The sequence below is a fragment of the Hemibagrus wyckioides genome, linkage group LG03 (assembly GCF_019097595.1).
Source record: "Hemibagrus wyckioides isolate EC202008001 linkage group LG03, SWU_Hwy_1.0, whole genome shotgun sequence".
Lineage (NCBI taxonomy): Eukaryota > Metazoa > Chordata > Actinopteri > Siluriformes > Bagridae > Hemibagrus > Hemibagrus wyckioides.
The window spans coordinates 29,529,713-29,547,645 of record NC_080712.1 but is presented as its reverse complement, the minus strand read 5'-3'; the positions used below and the strand labels follow the sequence as shown (position 1 = coordinate 29,547,645).

The 17,933-nt window shown below is 40.5% G+C and overlaps 1 protein-coding gene across 2 annotated transcripts in view; it reads right to left on the bottom strand.

Moving 5' to 3' along the window:
• macrod2 (mono-ADP ribosylhydrolase 2) overlaps nucleotides 1–17,933 on the bottom strand; it is a 570,945-nt gene that overhangs the window by 127,069 nt on the left and 425,943 nt on the right. For both annotated transcript variants that reach the window (XM_058379542.1, XM_058379550.1), the window contains exons 7-8: nucleotides 11,036–11,066; nucleotides 2,336–2,409 (exon numbers count right to left, since the gene is read on the bottom strand). In XM_058379542.1, the coding sequence (XP_058235525.1) occupies nucleotides 2,336–2,409; nucleotides 11,036–11,066 (105 nt within the window). The remainder of the gene's footprint in view (nucleotides 1–2,335; nucleotides 2,410–11,035; nucleotides 11,067–17,933) is intronic.

Genomic DNA, 17,933 nt, shown 5'->3' with positions numbered 1-17,933 from the left:
AATTGTTAGCAAACACCATGCTACGCTGAAAACTGGGATATAATTAACATTAACTGTAATGCAGCTTCACCATAAGTCCGCCTGCTCATACATGCAATTACACAATCATGTTACAGCAGTGCAAATTATTAAATCATGCAAATACAGGTGAAGAGCCTGATTCATTCCTACATAAACAACAGAATAGGGGAAAATGTGACCTCAGTGACTTTTACCATAAAAAGTCTGGCTGTTGGTGCAAGACAGGATGGTTTAAATCTTTCAGAAATCTCAGCGTTGGCTAGAGAAGCTCTAATGATCACTCTTACAAGTGTGATGAGCAGAAAAGCATCAATGCACAACTATAGTACTCCTCCACTAAAGACTGGAAAAACAACAGACTGATCAAATGAATCTGGATTTCAACTGCAACGTGCACATGTCAGTGTCTGAATTTTATATCAGTGGCATAAATCCATGCTCCCAACTCAGCCTGTGCCAACAGTTCATGCTGCTGGTGGTGTAATGGTGTGGGGAATGTTTTCTCAGCACACATTAGGCCTCTCACACCAGTCAAGCATTGTTTGAAAGCCAAAGATTCTCTGAGTACATGCACGCCTTTATGGCCACAATCTTATAGTGGCTACTTCATTCCAGCATGATAATGTGCCAAAAAAACAAAGCACAAATCAGTCTCGAACCGGTTCCATGAACATGGTAATGAGTAGAGGCCACTGAAGTGCACAGTAAGCACCAGATGTGAATCTAATACCGTTAGAATCTGGCAGAACTGAGGATGGAACTGCAGCTGACAAACCTGCAGCATTTAGTAAGACAAACATGTCACCATGGGCCAGAATCTCGCAAAGAAATGTTTCTAACGACTTGTGGAATCTATGTCCTGAAAACCTGAAGCTGTCTGCTAGCCAAGTTGGCGGTGGGGTGCTGTGTATGAGGATGGAGGGAGGTTTAACCTTGTATTAATAATGTGCTCCATTCGTATTTATGGCATCACTTACTCAGTCACAATAATCATATCAAAATAAAAGCGTCACTGAGACGCTTCCAATGGATCGTTTTTTTGTGTGTCCTTGAGGTACTATTAGAGAAAAAAAAAAAGAAGAGTACACCATCTATTCAATTACTTTTCAATTTCATTATGGCATTTTATTGTGTGAATTCTATGATTGCCATTGCAAAGCTTTTAGGAAAAATTGCCTTACTTCACATTTTCATTCAGTTATTAGGAAATGGGACTAACCTGTATGCTAAATTCACCGAATGTCATAAGACATATTCTCTAGAGCCGCGAAATCAATCCCTGTCTCACCCGCTGCAGAGCTTTCTTGCTGGAAAAAGGACGACTTTACTGATGCAACCCTGTACAAAACCTGCCACACAAAATGTAATTTAGTTCCCAAGGGCCTATTTCTTTGAGGCTGCCTCCAGTTTTTGCGTTCTTTCTCTTGCTCTGTCCTCCTACAGAAAGCTGACGGACAGGCTATATACCAAAGCGGAGATCAATTCCTCAGCCAGGGGAAAAAAAAAAAGCCAATAACGGAGAAGCGATGCGAATGTGGCGCCGAATCTGTCAGCAGTTCCTCTCTCTGACGCCTGTGTGTCATTAGTCAGGATAATTAATCCTAAACTATCTGTTGGTTCTAGCCATAGGCCATGCACACTTTCGCTGTGACTTTAATGATCACGAAAAGACACAACTTAGTTCAGCTAACACTTGGAGGGCCATTTTGATGAAGGGAAATAAAACAGACTGGCATGTAGTTTATTCAGGTATGCCCTCGGCTCTGCATAGTAAACCTACAATGATTCGCAAGAACACGCAGATCAGCAGAACGGTGTATTTTCCCCTTTATAATTTTCTCGCAACTTACCTCTGATCCTTACCTATGAGTCCATGGTTGGTGGGAAATTAGCAGAATAATATTCAAGAAAACACAAGCTGGATATATGGGGCATGGGACTGACCACGTGATAATATTTTGACTCGATCAGTAACACTGTACAGTTGTGTTTTCAGTAGTATTGCAAAATTCACAAATTAATTTGCACTGAATCCGTTAATTTAAGTTTAATGAATCTATTAATTGGAATTTTATTATGTTGTGTGCATTTTCTTTCTGTCCTGCCTTGACATGCTGTTTGAAACACAGGCCAATTTGCAAAGTCACCAGAGCATTTAAAGTCCTGATTCAAATCAAATTGCCTTTTAATTGGATCCGCATAACGAATTGGCCAAACGAGGCATGTGTGATAGATTGGGAATAATACTATTCAACTGTACTTTTCAGCTGTACCACAGGCGTGACTGATCAAAACCGAATTGAAAAGCTCTCACCTTGTCCTTGTTCTCCTTCAGCCAGTCCCTCACGGTGTTCAGGGCGATGTCGGCAGCCGGCTCGTTGGGAAATCCTGTCCGGGAAGATGCAGAGCGGTTGAATATTTTGCAACACAAAATGTCTAGTGCTTAAATCCCACAGGAAAACACAGGCCCATGTCTATTCCTCTGCCTCAACTGACACACTTTTCAACAACTCCGGCAAGCACACGCCAATCCCTCATTGATTTGATCATGTTTATTTGCTCCAAAAATGACTTCCCCCAGGGCTTGAAAGCTAAATTGCTCTATAATTCAGCAAGCTGCCACTCAGGACACATGCTTCCTCACCACCAAATGTCTACAAACATTGCTCATTAGGATTTTTTTTAAAAGGAATTTGTCATTGAATGTGGGCAGTCGTGAAAATTTACAGATCTCTTTAATGTGGTGATCACTTTGACTGTGCTGGTGTCCAGGTTTGTCATTGGGGTTCGCCACCACAATGAGAAAGTAATGACATATTGACCGGGGAGTGCGAGGAATAGGGCGGCTAAGTGCCATATTAATCACTGAAACCCAGGCCGAGATGGGAATGTGAGCACTCTGTTAACACAAAGATATTGATTGGGAATATATTTAGGTTGGATCACTTTTTAATAAGGAAGAAAATGGAGAGACGGGCTGGATACACCACCAGAGTTCATCTCGTATCATGTAACGAATTTCACATCCACATATAATCACCAGGACACATAAATGGACACATCTCCGTTTGCTGCTCCTTCTAGTTAATCAATTCATTTCTGGTACTGTCTAGTAAAACCGTACAATTTGGGAAGCTGTTCTATACTGTCTCGAATCTGTATCAACATGTTCGTCCTAGTTCTACAACACAGGGAACGATTGTGTTTCCCTGCAGGGGTACGACAGCAAATATGCCTTGGTGTCAAATGAAATCGGAGCATTTGTGTGTGAGGAGAAAACGCATTCTGCCTTTAGCAGATGAACCTTAAACGCAAGTTAAACTTTCGTCCTTCTGTAAAAGATTAACGATGTCTAAAGACTAGCAACACCATAACCAAAGAATACCCAAAAGTCCTAACAGCAGTATAACACCGAGCACTATATACTGGGGGAAAGTGAGATTCCTGAGGCACACACAGGTCCAAACTCAACTCTGCACGAGGTGTTCTAATAAAATCAATTGACCTCCTGGCCTTATAAACAAGTGCAAAAAAGTTTGCATACCTTAAGAAACTAAATTCATAGCAACAACACATTTAGCGTGTCAGGCCACACATATATTCCTGCCGGGACACGGTTCCCAAATGCACAGCTGGAAATGATGTTATGCTTTTAACTGCTTTACTCCAACCTAAAACAGTACACATGTGCATGTTCATGTATTTTTTATGGTATCGCTTCTGGACAATTAAATCGGCTATCGCTATTATTTTTTTAAATTGATAAATCATGAGCAGGAAATAGGTCCTAGTGTAAGTAGGTCACACAAACCTACAGTTTGTACATAACAGTTTCAGTTTATAGCTTGGTAATAACACAAGTGAAAACAGGAACTGACTTGTTTCATGGATGTTCCACACCATTAAATGTAACTACAAATGGATAAAAGTGCATGGAGTTATAAAATAAATATTGCTAGTGTTGGGTATTTTCACCTCGTCATGCTTTATTCCTTAGATAAAGCAGAAAAGGTAAAAACTCTCACTTTCTGAAGCACTTATATCCTCCCGGCCATTTTATTATACAGTTTCAGATGTGTTTAGCTAGTAATTATATATTAACCCACATTCATTTAGATCATAAGACAGCTAGGCAAAAAGAAGTCCACTACATGACCAATGAAACGCTTCATCTGCCTATAAAAATGTGAAACTGTTTCCTATTTATTTGTAATTTTAGTGTACGTATATATGTATGTTAAATTTTTAATAACAAAATGTAATAGAGTATATTTATAAAGTAATATCATATGGTAGTGGCACACAATTTCAAACCAATATATTTCTCCCTGTGGCTGAAACTTAAATGTCATCCTTTAAGCAATCTTGAAATTCCTTTTGTCGGAGAGCTTCCCTTTTTACATTACCGATTTATGGGGACACACAAACGCTTGAACTCAAGGACAACTACCACAATCTTGTCGGGGCAACAAACTGAGATGTAATCCTCGAAAAAAAAAAGGTTTCAGAAAAGACGGAAAAATGTGAAGATCTGGCTTTATCACGGCTGGCAATTAAAGCAAGTCCTCTTCGCCTGAGCGCTGCTGTGGAACGCTGCCATTTCCCGCCTAAACCTCCTGCACTTCATTACAAGGCGGGGAGAGTGATGGAGGGAAAGGAGGTTAGAGGAGACAGACAGAGATAGAGAGAGGGGGGGTAGCGTGATTGTGAGACACGTTATTTCTGCAGGAGCAGATCGAGGAGGCTTTGGCAGAAGTGCTGGAAGAAGCTGTTAAATAATTACTGGGGCTGTCTACCGAATGACACGCCACCCGAGAACTTTAGCAAGATTTCATAACCTGGGAATGAACTTGGTGCCAAGTGATGGAACAGGGGCTTCTGGGTAGGCAAAGCATGTCCTGAGAAAACTTAAGATACAGTGAATCAGAAAATTAGGGAATTTTTTTTGGGCAAGTGTAAAATGTTGTGGTCGAAAGGAAGGATGTTTAATTGTTTTTGTTGTCTTTGCTGTTACAGCTGTGCCGATGAGAGAGAGGACTAAGGATGATATGTCTATGATATGCAGGTGGCTACAGTATTACCATCATGTGTTGGCATGCTGATGTGTCACTACAGAAATAACAGAAAAGTCGTTTGTATTAAACAGACTGCATAATCAGTCAGGTTTCATGACTGGACTCAGTGACTTGCTCTTCACCAGCTTATATTTCTATTATATTTGTTATAATCCAGTAACAGCTTTAACCCTATTTGTAGCACAACATGTTGACACAGCTACTTGAATAATCTGCCTGTGAAAATCAGATAATGATCAGATTATCAGTGTACTGCTCGGAGCCTTTGTAAACACTTTACATTGGCACTGACCTCACTGCCTCATTTCTTTTTTTTCTTTTTTTTTTTTTGCCTCACAGCCTCAAATGTATTTGTCGGGTCCAGAAAATGACCGCTTCACTGTGTCTGTCCTTTCCCACTCTTTATTGGCTCGCCCCAGCCGAGTATGTAACCAGTGAGGAGTCACCGTGAGGAGATAAGGCCCCTTAAAAGGGTTCCGCTCCTAATCTCTTACAGTGACGGAGACAGTGGCGGATCACCAACACCAACACGGCTCATCCCAGCACAGTGTATATGGACATACACACGAGAGATTCCCTGGCTTACTGCTGCCTATCTCCCTTACACAGAGACAGGGGCTAAAGCCTCAGTGTCAACAATGACGCCATTGTCAACATGAAGGACAGATAAGAGAGAGAGAGAGAGAGAGAGAGAGAGAGAGAGAGAATAGAGAGCTGGCAGTGGCAAATTAACTTTTCACTGTAGTTTGTGCCACATGTTGATTTCACAGACTTACAGAAAAATCAATAAAACAGAAACAGAAAAACAGAATTCTGGTACAAAGCCATCTCAGTCTTTTCATTATAACCAATCAGTAATCAATCAAACAAAGCAATACCAGCTCTTTTATAATGTCCTTTGTTAGTGAACTTGCATTTCCTCTTTAATTCTGAGAGTTTTGACTGTGTATGGTACATCTGGCCCTCACTGAGAGAAAGGAAGCACTGAAAAGGATTACCTTTAATGTCATGCCACATTATAAGGAAACTCAAGTAATGGAACTAAATTTTTGCTCTGATTTAACTACAAAACTTCGGATATAATATAAAATTCCGACTACAGTGGCACGTTTCTCATCACACTAATTTCGGATAAAGTTGCTGCAGTTATGCTAACTCCACCCCTAACCCTAATCTATTAACCATTAATAGAAACGAAAATGAGGTGTTACGGATGCGCACACCTGAGATCATTTTGGGTTCGAGTACATAACCACGGTTAGGGAGAGAAAGAGACAGAAAGATGAAGTGAGCGTGTGGTGGAGACAGAGGGAGGAAGTGGAAGACAAAATGACTCTTGGGTGTATCTGTGCTTTGGCTCCTGCCCGACTATCAATACTGATCTTGTAAGACACTGAGAGACGTCTCCCACCTCAGAAAGGAATAATCCATTTGAACCCAGGTCACGGGCCTGTGATGGATGGCTTTCACACAGTATACTTAATAATCCATATCATATCGTCCGGCCTAGTTTGTTTATAGGTGGTACCTCTCCTGAAAGCCAAGCTAGGAGAAAGTCTACCTCTGCTAATGGGCCGGACTGAAGGATTGGACTGCCAGTGGCGAATGAGGAGTCATTTTTCTCCTAGGGCCCGACTCATCAGTCATGAGGGACATCTCTCTCTCTCTCTCTCTCTCTCTCTCTCAGTCCCTCTCTCTCTTTCCGTATGCGAGAAAGGAGAAAGAGAGGGTGCCATTTACAGTATGCCTGCTGGTTCCCACTCCTCATACCTAAGCTGTGTTTCAAATAGTGTACTATCTGTGCTAGTAGTGTGTTAACACTAGGATGATGTACTAAACCAGTGGAAAATATTTTTTGTATTCTTGTAACTTTTTGTATTCTGCCATCAGAAGAGGTGGAGTTACAAGGGGCATTTTGGTCAATTTCAGACAAACCTGCTCCTGTGGGGCAGTTTTTTGGGACCCAAACACACAACACTAATCCAACACTAATGATCATCATGCGCAGACTAATCAAATCCGTGTGTATTCCTGCATATTCCTAGTTCATGGGTATCACACTACAAAAAACCCATCTTCCTCTAGACACAATGACAAAATCAACGATTTAGCAGATCAATGAATCAATAAATAAATAAATAAAAGAGAAGGCCTCTAGCTTATTTCTCATTACAGGCACGGCATGCCCCTGTCATTTGTCTCCCACATTCAGCTCCAATAAAGCAGACGACACGGCGAGTCACACAAACAGAGTACAAAAATAAAAAGAATATTGAGTTCAGGCAAGGTTAAAATACAAAAATACAAACAGTCTCTCCATTTCTTTTTAGGCTGAATGTCAAATATCGTTTTATTGTGTACTTCAGGCCATATTCTGAACAGAGTTTTGTGTGTGTAGTATGGAATTAATGTAGAAACTGTACACAGTTTCAGCACCAGCCATCTTCTAATTCATATCATCACCTTTTATGTTACATCCTTTTACATTTCACAGTAAAGAAACAAAAATGTGATCTGCTTCCTCAGTCCGTATTTTCTATCCTCTTCAGTTCTGCTGGATTAAAGGCATGTTTGTGTTTAAAGGTGGTGGTTTAGATGCTACTGATAACCCAGAGTCTAATCCAGAAATATCTCTAGTGTGTGGTGAAGATTCCTCCTAATTTGATGCCTCTTCTCTCATTTATTTGTTTAAAAAAATTCCTTCTGTATATATATACATATATATATATACACATACACTGATCAGACATAACATTATAAGCATATCTATACCAAGCATAGCATTATGACCACCTGCCTAATATTGTGTTGGTCTCCCTTTTGCTGCCAAAACAGTCCTGACCCAGCATGCACTGTGTATTCTGACAAATTTCTATCAGAACCATTCCAGTTTCAGCAACAGTAGCTCATTTGTTGGCTCAGATCACACAGACCAGCCTTGGCTGCCCTCATGCATCAGCGAGTCTTGGCCGCCCATGACCCTGTCTCTGGTTCACCACTGTCCCTTCCTTGGACCACTTTTGATAGATACTGACCACTGCAGACCGGGAACACCCCACAAGAGCTGCAGTTTTGGAGATGCTCTGATCCAGTGGTCTAGCAATCACAATTTGGCCCTAGTCAAACTCGCTCAAATCCGTACACTTGCCCATTTTTCCTGCTTCTAACACATCAACTTTGAGGACCAAATGTTCACTTGCTGCCTAATATATCCCACCCACTACACTGATCAGTGTACATCCTGACTAGAATATACTATTCAATTGGATATTCATTGGTTACCTGTGCGTTTGGGGTTGGGTTACTCTCTTATCCTTATCTGCAATAGAAAAATGGCATGAAATTTCCCTACTAATAATCGCCTAACTTCCAGCTTTGAATACCGTAAGGACTTTTCATCTTTCTGTGGACCCTTGTATGCCACAGAGCCGGTGATGACTGAGGGAAGACGAATCAGGATTAGAGAGGAAGCGTGCCAGAGGGACACATTCCAGGTTATTAGGCCTTTGATCATCCTGCTCTCTCTCAGCTTTTTTTTTTTTTTGTTGTTGGTTTTGTCGGCGCACTCGCTCTCCAACTATCATCACAATTAATGAGTGCATGCGGGGAGCAAGCCGAGGCTGGAGATAAGCGTGTTTATTTATCGAGCAGGCCATTTAATGTGGCAGCGGCAGGCATGTTTTGAAGTCGAGAGCTCGCTGGTGCTTCTCCAGCCATGTGAACTGAATTAAATGTGCTCTTCACTCCCATGACAGATACACACACTCTCTCTTTCCCTCACACGCACACAGTTAAGATAAAGGTAGCACTGGAGGAGGCATAAGAGCTGAATTATGATGTTAATGATGTCCATACACCTACATACACTCTATTTTGTTCAATAATTGCTAGCTAATCAGGGAAATCAGAATATTAATTTGGAGTTCCTCTGCACTGATACACAGATGTCATAGATATTTACTCTGCAGGCTTTCTATCGAAGACTTGCCCATGGGACAAAATATCAAAGATTCTAAGAAATACTATGTAGTACATGTGTGTGGTGGCCTGGTAGAACCATTCATATTGTTAAATATTGACATTTTCTTCTGTATACAGTTGCGAAAACTCTCCCAAATTCCAAATCTCCCAAGTTTTCGATTTTGGATCTTCATGATACGGATTGTATAGCGATATTCTCCATCAAACACTAACAGGTGAAATATTTAATAGTAATTTATTAGTACATTTTCAATGTGTAAATATATATTCATGGTGGATTAAAGTTCTTAAAGGCCAGTTTTAGGAAAAAAACATTTTCCTTAATCATCTTCATCAATCATCAACATCCTCCTCCTCCTCCTCTTCTTTCTCAAATTTGCTTTGCCTGCAGTGGTGCATTTCACATTTGTATTGACTTGCCTATGATACGAGTCCACAAAACAACATGCATGAATGGACAGAAATTGGATTCTTGAGGATGTTAAATGATACGCTTTCATTTTTCCTCATGGTGTGTGTTTACAGCGACTCTCCTGATGCATATTGACATAACGTCCGGCGTGCCCACTCTACTTGCTCCTGTCACTTTTACGCACTCTGTGTTGCTGATGAGCCGCTTGTGTTCTGCAGTCCAGCTCCCATAATTCTGCTGTGTAAGTGCTTTTTGAGGTACATCACTCCTACGCCCCACTTCGGAGCTGACTTGGTGATTTGATTAGCTTTCCTTTTTTCCTTATTATGTTTTCTTTTCTCTTCACTTGGGCGGCCATTCGGTCTGATATCAGTCACAACTGATTTCATCAATCAACCTGTATATTACTAAAGCTGGACTACATCATCAGCTTACTTCTGCCTCTGGTTGTTCCAAATAATAGAACTGAGGGCTTTGGTATGAGAGATATATATATATAAAATTCCATGATTAACTTAGACATCAACTATAAAAATGTAAACCTGCTGAGAGCAAAACTTTCATTGTGATGTTTCAGTGAAATTCGCTGATATTTAGGGTTTTAAACTGTTTTATTAACAATAAGTTACTCAGAGAAAACATGGTTTATTTCTTAAAGTTCTCAGACGCAATTGGGCCGCATTATGCACTAAAACCGTGTGTGTGTGTTACATAAAAAACTGATGCATTTCAGTAGGGATTGTGCAAGCAAGCTCCCAAAAGCAGGTGTATGTATAGGCAATTTTGCAAGATGTACAGATTTCTTACAGAACCGAGCTGATTTTATTTCGGCTCATGTTTACGAAAATGCTAGAATCCTCCTGCTGGTTGAGATACATGCAAATATATTTCAGTATCAGAAGTACTATAGTAATGTACATCAGTAATAGAAAATGAAGCCCAGTACACATAGTTCAGAGAAATTAGACAAAAGTCTTTCATCAGGCAAACAAGCTATAAAGAGCTTCTACATCTGCAGCAGTAAAGAAAAGTCTCATTATAGCCGAATATTTTGTTAAAGGTTATGTATTAGTTTAGTGTAATCGTGTATTAGCCTGGTGCAGATCATTATGTATTAAACCCAACGATTGACGTTAATGTTTTTGAGACAGGAAACATTCAGGCACAATGAACTGAATCCATTCACCATGACCTATGAACCCTGCTGATTACTCCAGTGTACTCCAGAGTATTTCTGCTCCACTCAATAACAGCACAAATACTTTAGAAATTAAAAATGAAGTTCCAGCCTGTCATCATCTTAAAGCATGTTATTCAGCACCTAGAGAGATTTACTCAGCAATGACAATAAAGCTAAGAGGAAAGGTGTCTAAATAAGACAGTGAGAAAAGTCTGGACCTGCACTAGCTCAAGGGGGTATGAGGGATAACGTTTTTAAAATACAGATACTTTTCAATTGACTCTCTTAAAATCCTTAGCTCTCGATCTTATTTTACACTTCCATCCTCCTGGAAATTCATAAACATACAAAAGAAACTGGGCTTACCATAAATTCCTGTCGATATGCATGGAAAAGCCTGAAAAAGAAAAAAAAAGTCAAATGTTAGGAAGCATGTGTGACAAGATAACCATCACCATTGACTTTCACTGACACATTTACATTTCCGGCATTTCGGCAGATGCCCTCATCCACAGCGACTTACAATTTATCTCAGTTTATACTACTGAGGAATTGAGGGTTAAGGGCCTTGCTCAGTGGCCCAGCAGTGGCAGCTTAGTGGACCTGGGAACTTCTGATCAACACTTTAACCACTAAGCTACCACATTCCCAGCCACATATGGAAACTGAAAGAAACGGGTTATAAGAACTAGTGAAAATGTGTGAAATGCTTCTCTTATTTTTTCTTTTCCTAATAAGGACAACATGCATGACTTCCAGTACTGTCAATCTTACTAAAATCCTACCACATGGCCTGCGTGAGTCAGAACAGATCTGATGTCGATCCAATAGAGAACGCTCACGCGGACAAACGGCGCTAATTACAAACGCAGACCGACACCGAACACAAGGAGGGCGAGAACCTGAACACATGGGTTATGAATGTTTATCCACACACATCAGCAGTCTCCAGACCCAACCGGATCGCTTTTCAGAAAACGACTCGTGTGACAGTGATGATTTCAGCAGTGATGCTTTGGTGTATTAGTGTAAATCTGCCAGAACTCAGTGAGAGAGAACACACACTCCTTACAACTGGAATGTACTTTCGTTATCCTCTGAAGAGCAATAAAACACCCACGCTGTAAAGTAACTCTCCTACGCTGCAAAGTGGATGATCTTATATCCTCCTATCATAACTATGATAACTAAATAAACGGACATAGTTATTTCGGATTGTTTTAAAGACAAACCAGTTTTTAAGTAGATCATGACCCCGCATGGGACAAGGAGATTCATATCAAGTTGTAATTGCCCAGCGAACAATTCGGCTCAACAACATGAGAGAAAAAACCCATAAAAAAATACTTCTTATTGACCTTCACGAGGCAAAATTTTGTAATTTGTTATTCATATATGCAACATGTGGCATTAACATTTAACGAGCAATTAAAGCAAATTAAAGTTAAACTGCAAAGCCTAATCCTGCTACGCAGCAGTCTACATCTTAAAAACGTTTGAGACAAAATGAAGGCATTAACGAGACTGAAAGAATATTTTTGCTTCCGTTGTGATGAGAGAAAACCAGCGTTCATACCAAAACCTTTTGCTTCAGAGCGCAAAAACATTGACTCTGTAACCAATACAAGGATTAGAAATCACATCATGGTCATGAGCTTTGGGTCATGACTGAAAGGACGGGATCCCGGATACAAGCGGCCGAAATGAGTTCCCTCCGTAGGGTGGCGGGGCGTTCCCTTAGAGATAGGGTAAGGAGCTCTGTCACCCGGGAGGAGCTCGGAGTAGAGCTGCTGCTCCTCCACATCGAAAGGTGGCTTGGGCATCTGTTTCAGATGCCTCCTGGACATCTCCCAGGGGAGGTGTTCCGGGCATGCCCCACTGGGAAGAGACCCTGGGGAAGATGCTGGAGGCACTATGTCCTTCGACTGACCTGGGAACGCCTTGGAATTCCCCCGGAAGAGTTGGAGGAAGTGTCTAGGGAGAGGGAAGTCTGGGCATCCCTGCTTAGACTGCTGCCCCCATGACCCGGCTCCGGATAAGCAGGAGACGATGGATGTTCAATACTGTGACAAAACTTTATCTGTTTACTGCACTAATTAAAAACCTATGAATTAAATAAAAATTAAATAAATGAACATAGTGTTTTATTAATTAAAATATTTTTTTGTCCATACTAGTCTGACATTGTTTTGTATAACTAACTGTTAAATCCACAAGAAAACAGCCAGAAAATGATAGTACAGGTGTTGGGCTTTGATCCAGCTGAACAGTCTGAACCCAACATGACATGTTTCTTCGGGTTTGCTGGAGAGAGATTTTTTTTTTGTTTTGCGTAGACGTGAGCTGCTAAAAAGAGGTGAAAGGACAGAGATGTAGGAAGAAAGAAAAAGTGCTGAGGAAATGTGAAAAAAGGAAATGAAAGGAAACTAGGAGGATTCACCTTGGCCAGGGGTTTATCGTTTTATATTGTCTCTCTTTCTGTGTGTGTGTGTGTGACATTTTAAAATTACATAACGTTTTGCATTCAAAGACAGAAATGACAAAATGGACAGAATTACAGATTTAACTTTTAAGCAATGCTGACACTGAAATCGGAAACAAACGACTAATAATCTCTGACGCAGAACATATTCAGGTTATAATAAAATGCATGACTATAATGCAAGACAGGATAGAAAACTGTGCTTCATCTCCCATCATGGCCAGGTTTGCTAGGCTCCTCATCGTGTGTCGCACACTGACACTATCAGACGTTTGCTCGTCTCCTCTCTGTACCTTTTAGCCTGATTTCGATGCAGATGAGATGTCGGCATCTCGCATTACAGCTTCCGCATTTCTGCTGTGTGAGCACATTTTGAGCTAGACCGGTCCTGCGCCTCACTTCAGAGATTTTATTAGCTTTTATTTGTTAGACTTCATTTTTCCGAGCATGTGTGATAATTGTTCTGACATCGTCCATCGCCGATTTCATCAGTCAGCCTACGCACTGCTGAAATGCCTAAGTGCCGGCATGTTTATGTACAGTGACAATAAATGCAGAGCAGAGATGCTGTACAACGCTATATTTAATGCATGTGGTAATTAATGCGAGGGGGACTATAATGAGCGATAATGAATGAAGTAAGTCTATAATTTACATCAATAATCAAAAATAATTCACTGTGGCATTCCGCTGGCATCCTGTGAATGTGGCGGTTGATTAAGTGGCAGCTACGTTTCCAAATTCGGTGAGAATGCGGCAGAGGGATGGACTTGTAGCTGCAGATCAGTATGCATGGTTGCAGAGGTGAGGCTTCATGCATAATAATTCAGAACTCATGAATAATATCATAACAATTGGAATTGATCCATCGCTCAACCTGGTATCTGTGCTTGACAGGTTCAGCTCCGGTTATATTCTTATTCGGGGGCCGGTTTGAAAGCTTATGAAACTCCTGGGCCGGGATTATTCACAGCATGAAAATTATCTACAATCAATTTTATGAGGCTGACAGCACTGAGAGTAAAAAATGATTGGTGGGGGGGGTTTCCACATGATAATTTCACAATACGGCCTCAAAATTGCAAATTCCTTAAAACACATAAAAAAATAAAAATCCCCCCCCCCAAAAAAAAAGAAAAAGAAAAAAAAAAGACACGTCAACCCAGAGAAGTGGAAAGTTAAGGTTTTGTAGCAGCTCCAGATTTCCCGAAGATTCCGTTTATATATGAAGTCTAACAAAATCAGACTTGTTCACTTGAATTAGTATAAATTTTGCATTAGCTGAACTGTACGCTAAAAAATTTAGAAGCTGCCTGGAAAGTTTGAGGTCTGAGGTGATCCTAGGTCACACTCTCTGAGCGTCAGAGACTCTTAAACACACACACACACACGCACGCACACACATAACCTGTGTGCCTGTAGCTAAAGGTCAGCCACGTACACTACAGGAGCTGTGGTCTTAGTAGAAAACCAAAATTTCCTGTTCTCTTCATTGGGAATAAACACTCCAGGAGGATAATGCTAGATTAGTGAGATTGCACCGGGAGAAAATGTTGAAACCAAAACAATACAGTGAGGGGAAATAAGGATATTCTAAAAAGTTATAAGGATAAGAAAAAACGTATGGGAAGATTTCCTGGCACAAGTAGCAATCATGGTGAAGATGAAGTTTTCAGGGCTAACATCATTAAACAGCACTCGCGGCACAGGGTCCTAGTGGTTAGAACATATGAAGGTTCGATTCACGCCTCCACCCTGTGTGTGTGGAGTTTGTATATTCTCCCCATAGTTCAGAGGTTTCCTCAGAGTATGACAATTTCCTACCCTATCTCTAAAACATTGTGAGTGACTGTGTAAGTGTGTGTATGTTCCCAATACGAGCTCCAGGTTCCCGGTGACCCGGTGTAGGATGAGCGCTACAGAAAATGACCGGACGGATTATTTGTTTGGTGTCATCATTACCAAGTACCACTTAGCGAACAACACAAATTCGGTTATTTGGTTCATTGCAGCCTAACGTGAGTTAATTGCCTAACTGCTCCATAAAGCAGGCAATTAAAGTGACTTTCTGCAAATATTCAGGCCGCTAAAGTAATGGCATCTCGCTTCCTGTTCATTACATCACACACACCGCAAACACTATCCTGCTTCCACTAATTTGAATTATTACCATATGGGCTACTGTCATAACAGAAAATGGACTAAAGCAACTCTTAAAAAAAAAAAAAAAAAAAAAAATGAAAAAGAAAAAGAAGAAGCAGACCATCTCTGTTATTTATGACCGTCTTTTTTTTAAAGATTAAAAGCTTACCATACAATAATAGTTCTGGCTCGGCAGCACTTTGTGCCAGACAGATTGCTCAGGAGTGGATTTATAACTAGAAATATCGTAATTTTTCTTAAGTTCTGAGCACTGTAGGCCTGGACCACATTACTTATGCAAAGATCCCATTTGTCTCTGAGGGGGGAAAAAAAAAGAAAAAGGGTTTTTTAAAAAAATAAAAAAAAAAGGTGCGACTATACCACTAATACAGCTGGGTGATAAATAAATGTGAAAACTTCATGCACTTTATTTAAAAACAAGGAATATTAGGCAAAGCGAGCGCGAAAATGCCGGAGAACAGAGCGGCAAAAAATTGTGACACCGTAAATGAGTTGTTTTCTAAAAAGCTGCTGATAAGTGTGGGGGGAAAAAAATAATTAATTAAGTAATTAATAAATAAGTAAGTAAAATGTCAGTAATAAAGCAGTAATTGTACTAATTCTGGGCTGTAAGGAAAAAAAATAGTAAACAAAAGACAGCTGCATAAATCAAACGCAATGTGTGCTTTCAGTGAGTAGCAGATGATACATTTTATGTCTAACTATAAAACCACGCAGTTCAATTAAGACATCAGAGCGCATATCCTGATGTTCATGAGGACGCCTTCGAAGCACGCCGGCGCTTTTTAATGGTTCCTGCTGCTTTGTGCCCGAGCTCCTGCTGTCAGGATCGATAGTTTTTAGACTTTCTTTTGCTTGAGCCATGACCTTTCCGTGCGGCCGTCTCGCTCTGACTCAAACTCTCTGTGAAGTCCGGTGCGGTGGCCATTTTTAGACATTCTGTAAAACTACTCAAGGAAATAAAAGTATATCTATACAAACAAAATGCACTTTATAGAATAACCCAGCAGGCGATGTGGTCCTTTCCAGAGCAGCTTCCATAGAGCCAAATGATTCGATATAAAATATCATTTAATAAAACCTTTTAAGGCTACCAATTCATTTAAATTTCTTAAATTTCCATATTACTGTCATTTAAATGTATTATAGTGTAAATGTACATCTGTAACACCCTCTCTGGAACATCTTGTAAACGAGACTCTAAGACAAGTCCAGTCACCTTGACTTCCTACTACAAGACATTCCTTATAAAAGTTTTTACAGACGATATAAAACACCTGACCTGGCACCTTCTCAGCGAGCGGAAAATGTCACTTCCTGCCTCAGAGCAGTCAAACTCGTGTCCGGGCCAGTGTGCTGGAATCAAATGACATTTCTGCGGCGGTTTAACACGGGCCGTTGGTCTTTCCATAAATCTGCTAAATGCTAAAAATTAATCTGTACAGAACAGCAGGCCTCAAGCATTACGATTCACGGGACGATAGCAAAGAGCAGGAGGAGGAGGAAGCTCTCTGGTCCTATTTACAATGCCCTAGTATGAATATATGAGCAAACAGACCTGTTTGCACACATTGATCCATGATAATTGCTAATCAACACAGAACTTGTGCTAACTGGCAGATAGAAAGCAACAGAATCATGTGGTGTGTCCTGCGTGCCTCATGCAAACACACCTCCTCCAGTCAGCAATACACTCCACATGCACTGCAGCAGCCAGGGCTGCGACTAAAGCGCTAGCGCAGCCATGCTAACCATGCAATCTGTTACTCTGATGCATTGACATAACAAGCCCCAGACTTATTTAACAAGGTTGACATTATTACACTGCATTGATGAGTTATGACCCCTGTTTCTTGGTTATTATTTTTGCTTCGCCGGATCATTAGGAGCGGAACAGCCGGATGGGTCGCGTGCTTCGACAGGAACGCGCACGCCTGCTCTTTTTGTTCCATATTTTATTTGCTCGTGGAAGCGTGAGGAAATTGGTCACGGGGGAAATTATTGCATTGTGATCGTCCCTCCCCAATCAATCAAGCTATTCACATTCCTCACGGCTAATTGCAGAACCCTTCCCTACACCTGAATACCTGCACATCTTTAAAAGAAACAGAGAAGCAAGCAAAACATGCAGCTGGAATACAAATCAACGCAATCTGATTCGCATATTCGTTGCGGGAATTAAAAACTGATTGGACATTTTCAGGTAAAAATCTGTCCAGTGTGTTTGGGGAGAAACGGATCGCTATCCATTTAATCTGAAATAATCAGGTCAATCCATTACACAATCCTTTCCCCTTATTTACCTTTTACTGTACTTACTGCTTAATTTCATAATAATCTCAGACTCTGAGGGGTTACGCTGAAATTATTTAGTCATTATTTTTGAGAAAAATAAGTTTATTATAATAACATCACTGCTTGGCTATTCTCAGTTGCTGAATTAACATCTGTAATTTCAATGCAAAAATGCTTTCTTAGCAAGTGAATATGTCTTGAAAAGTCAAATAAATCTCTATATGATATCTGACTGATAGCAAATGAAAATATCTTGAATATGGGCAAATATATAACATATTTCTCATTATGAGATTTACTCACTGAGCTAAAGTTAGACTATAT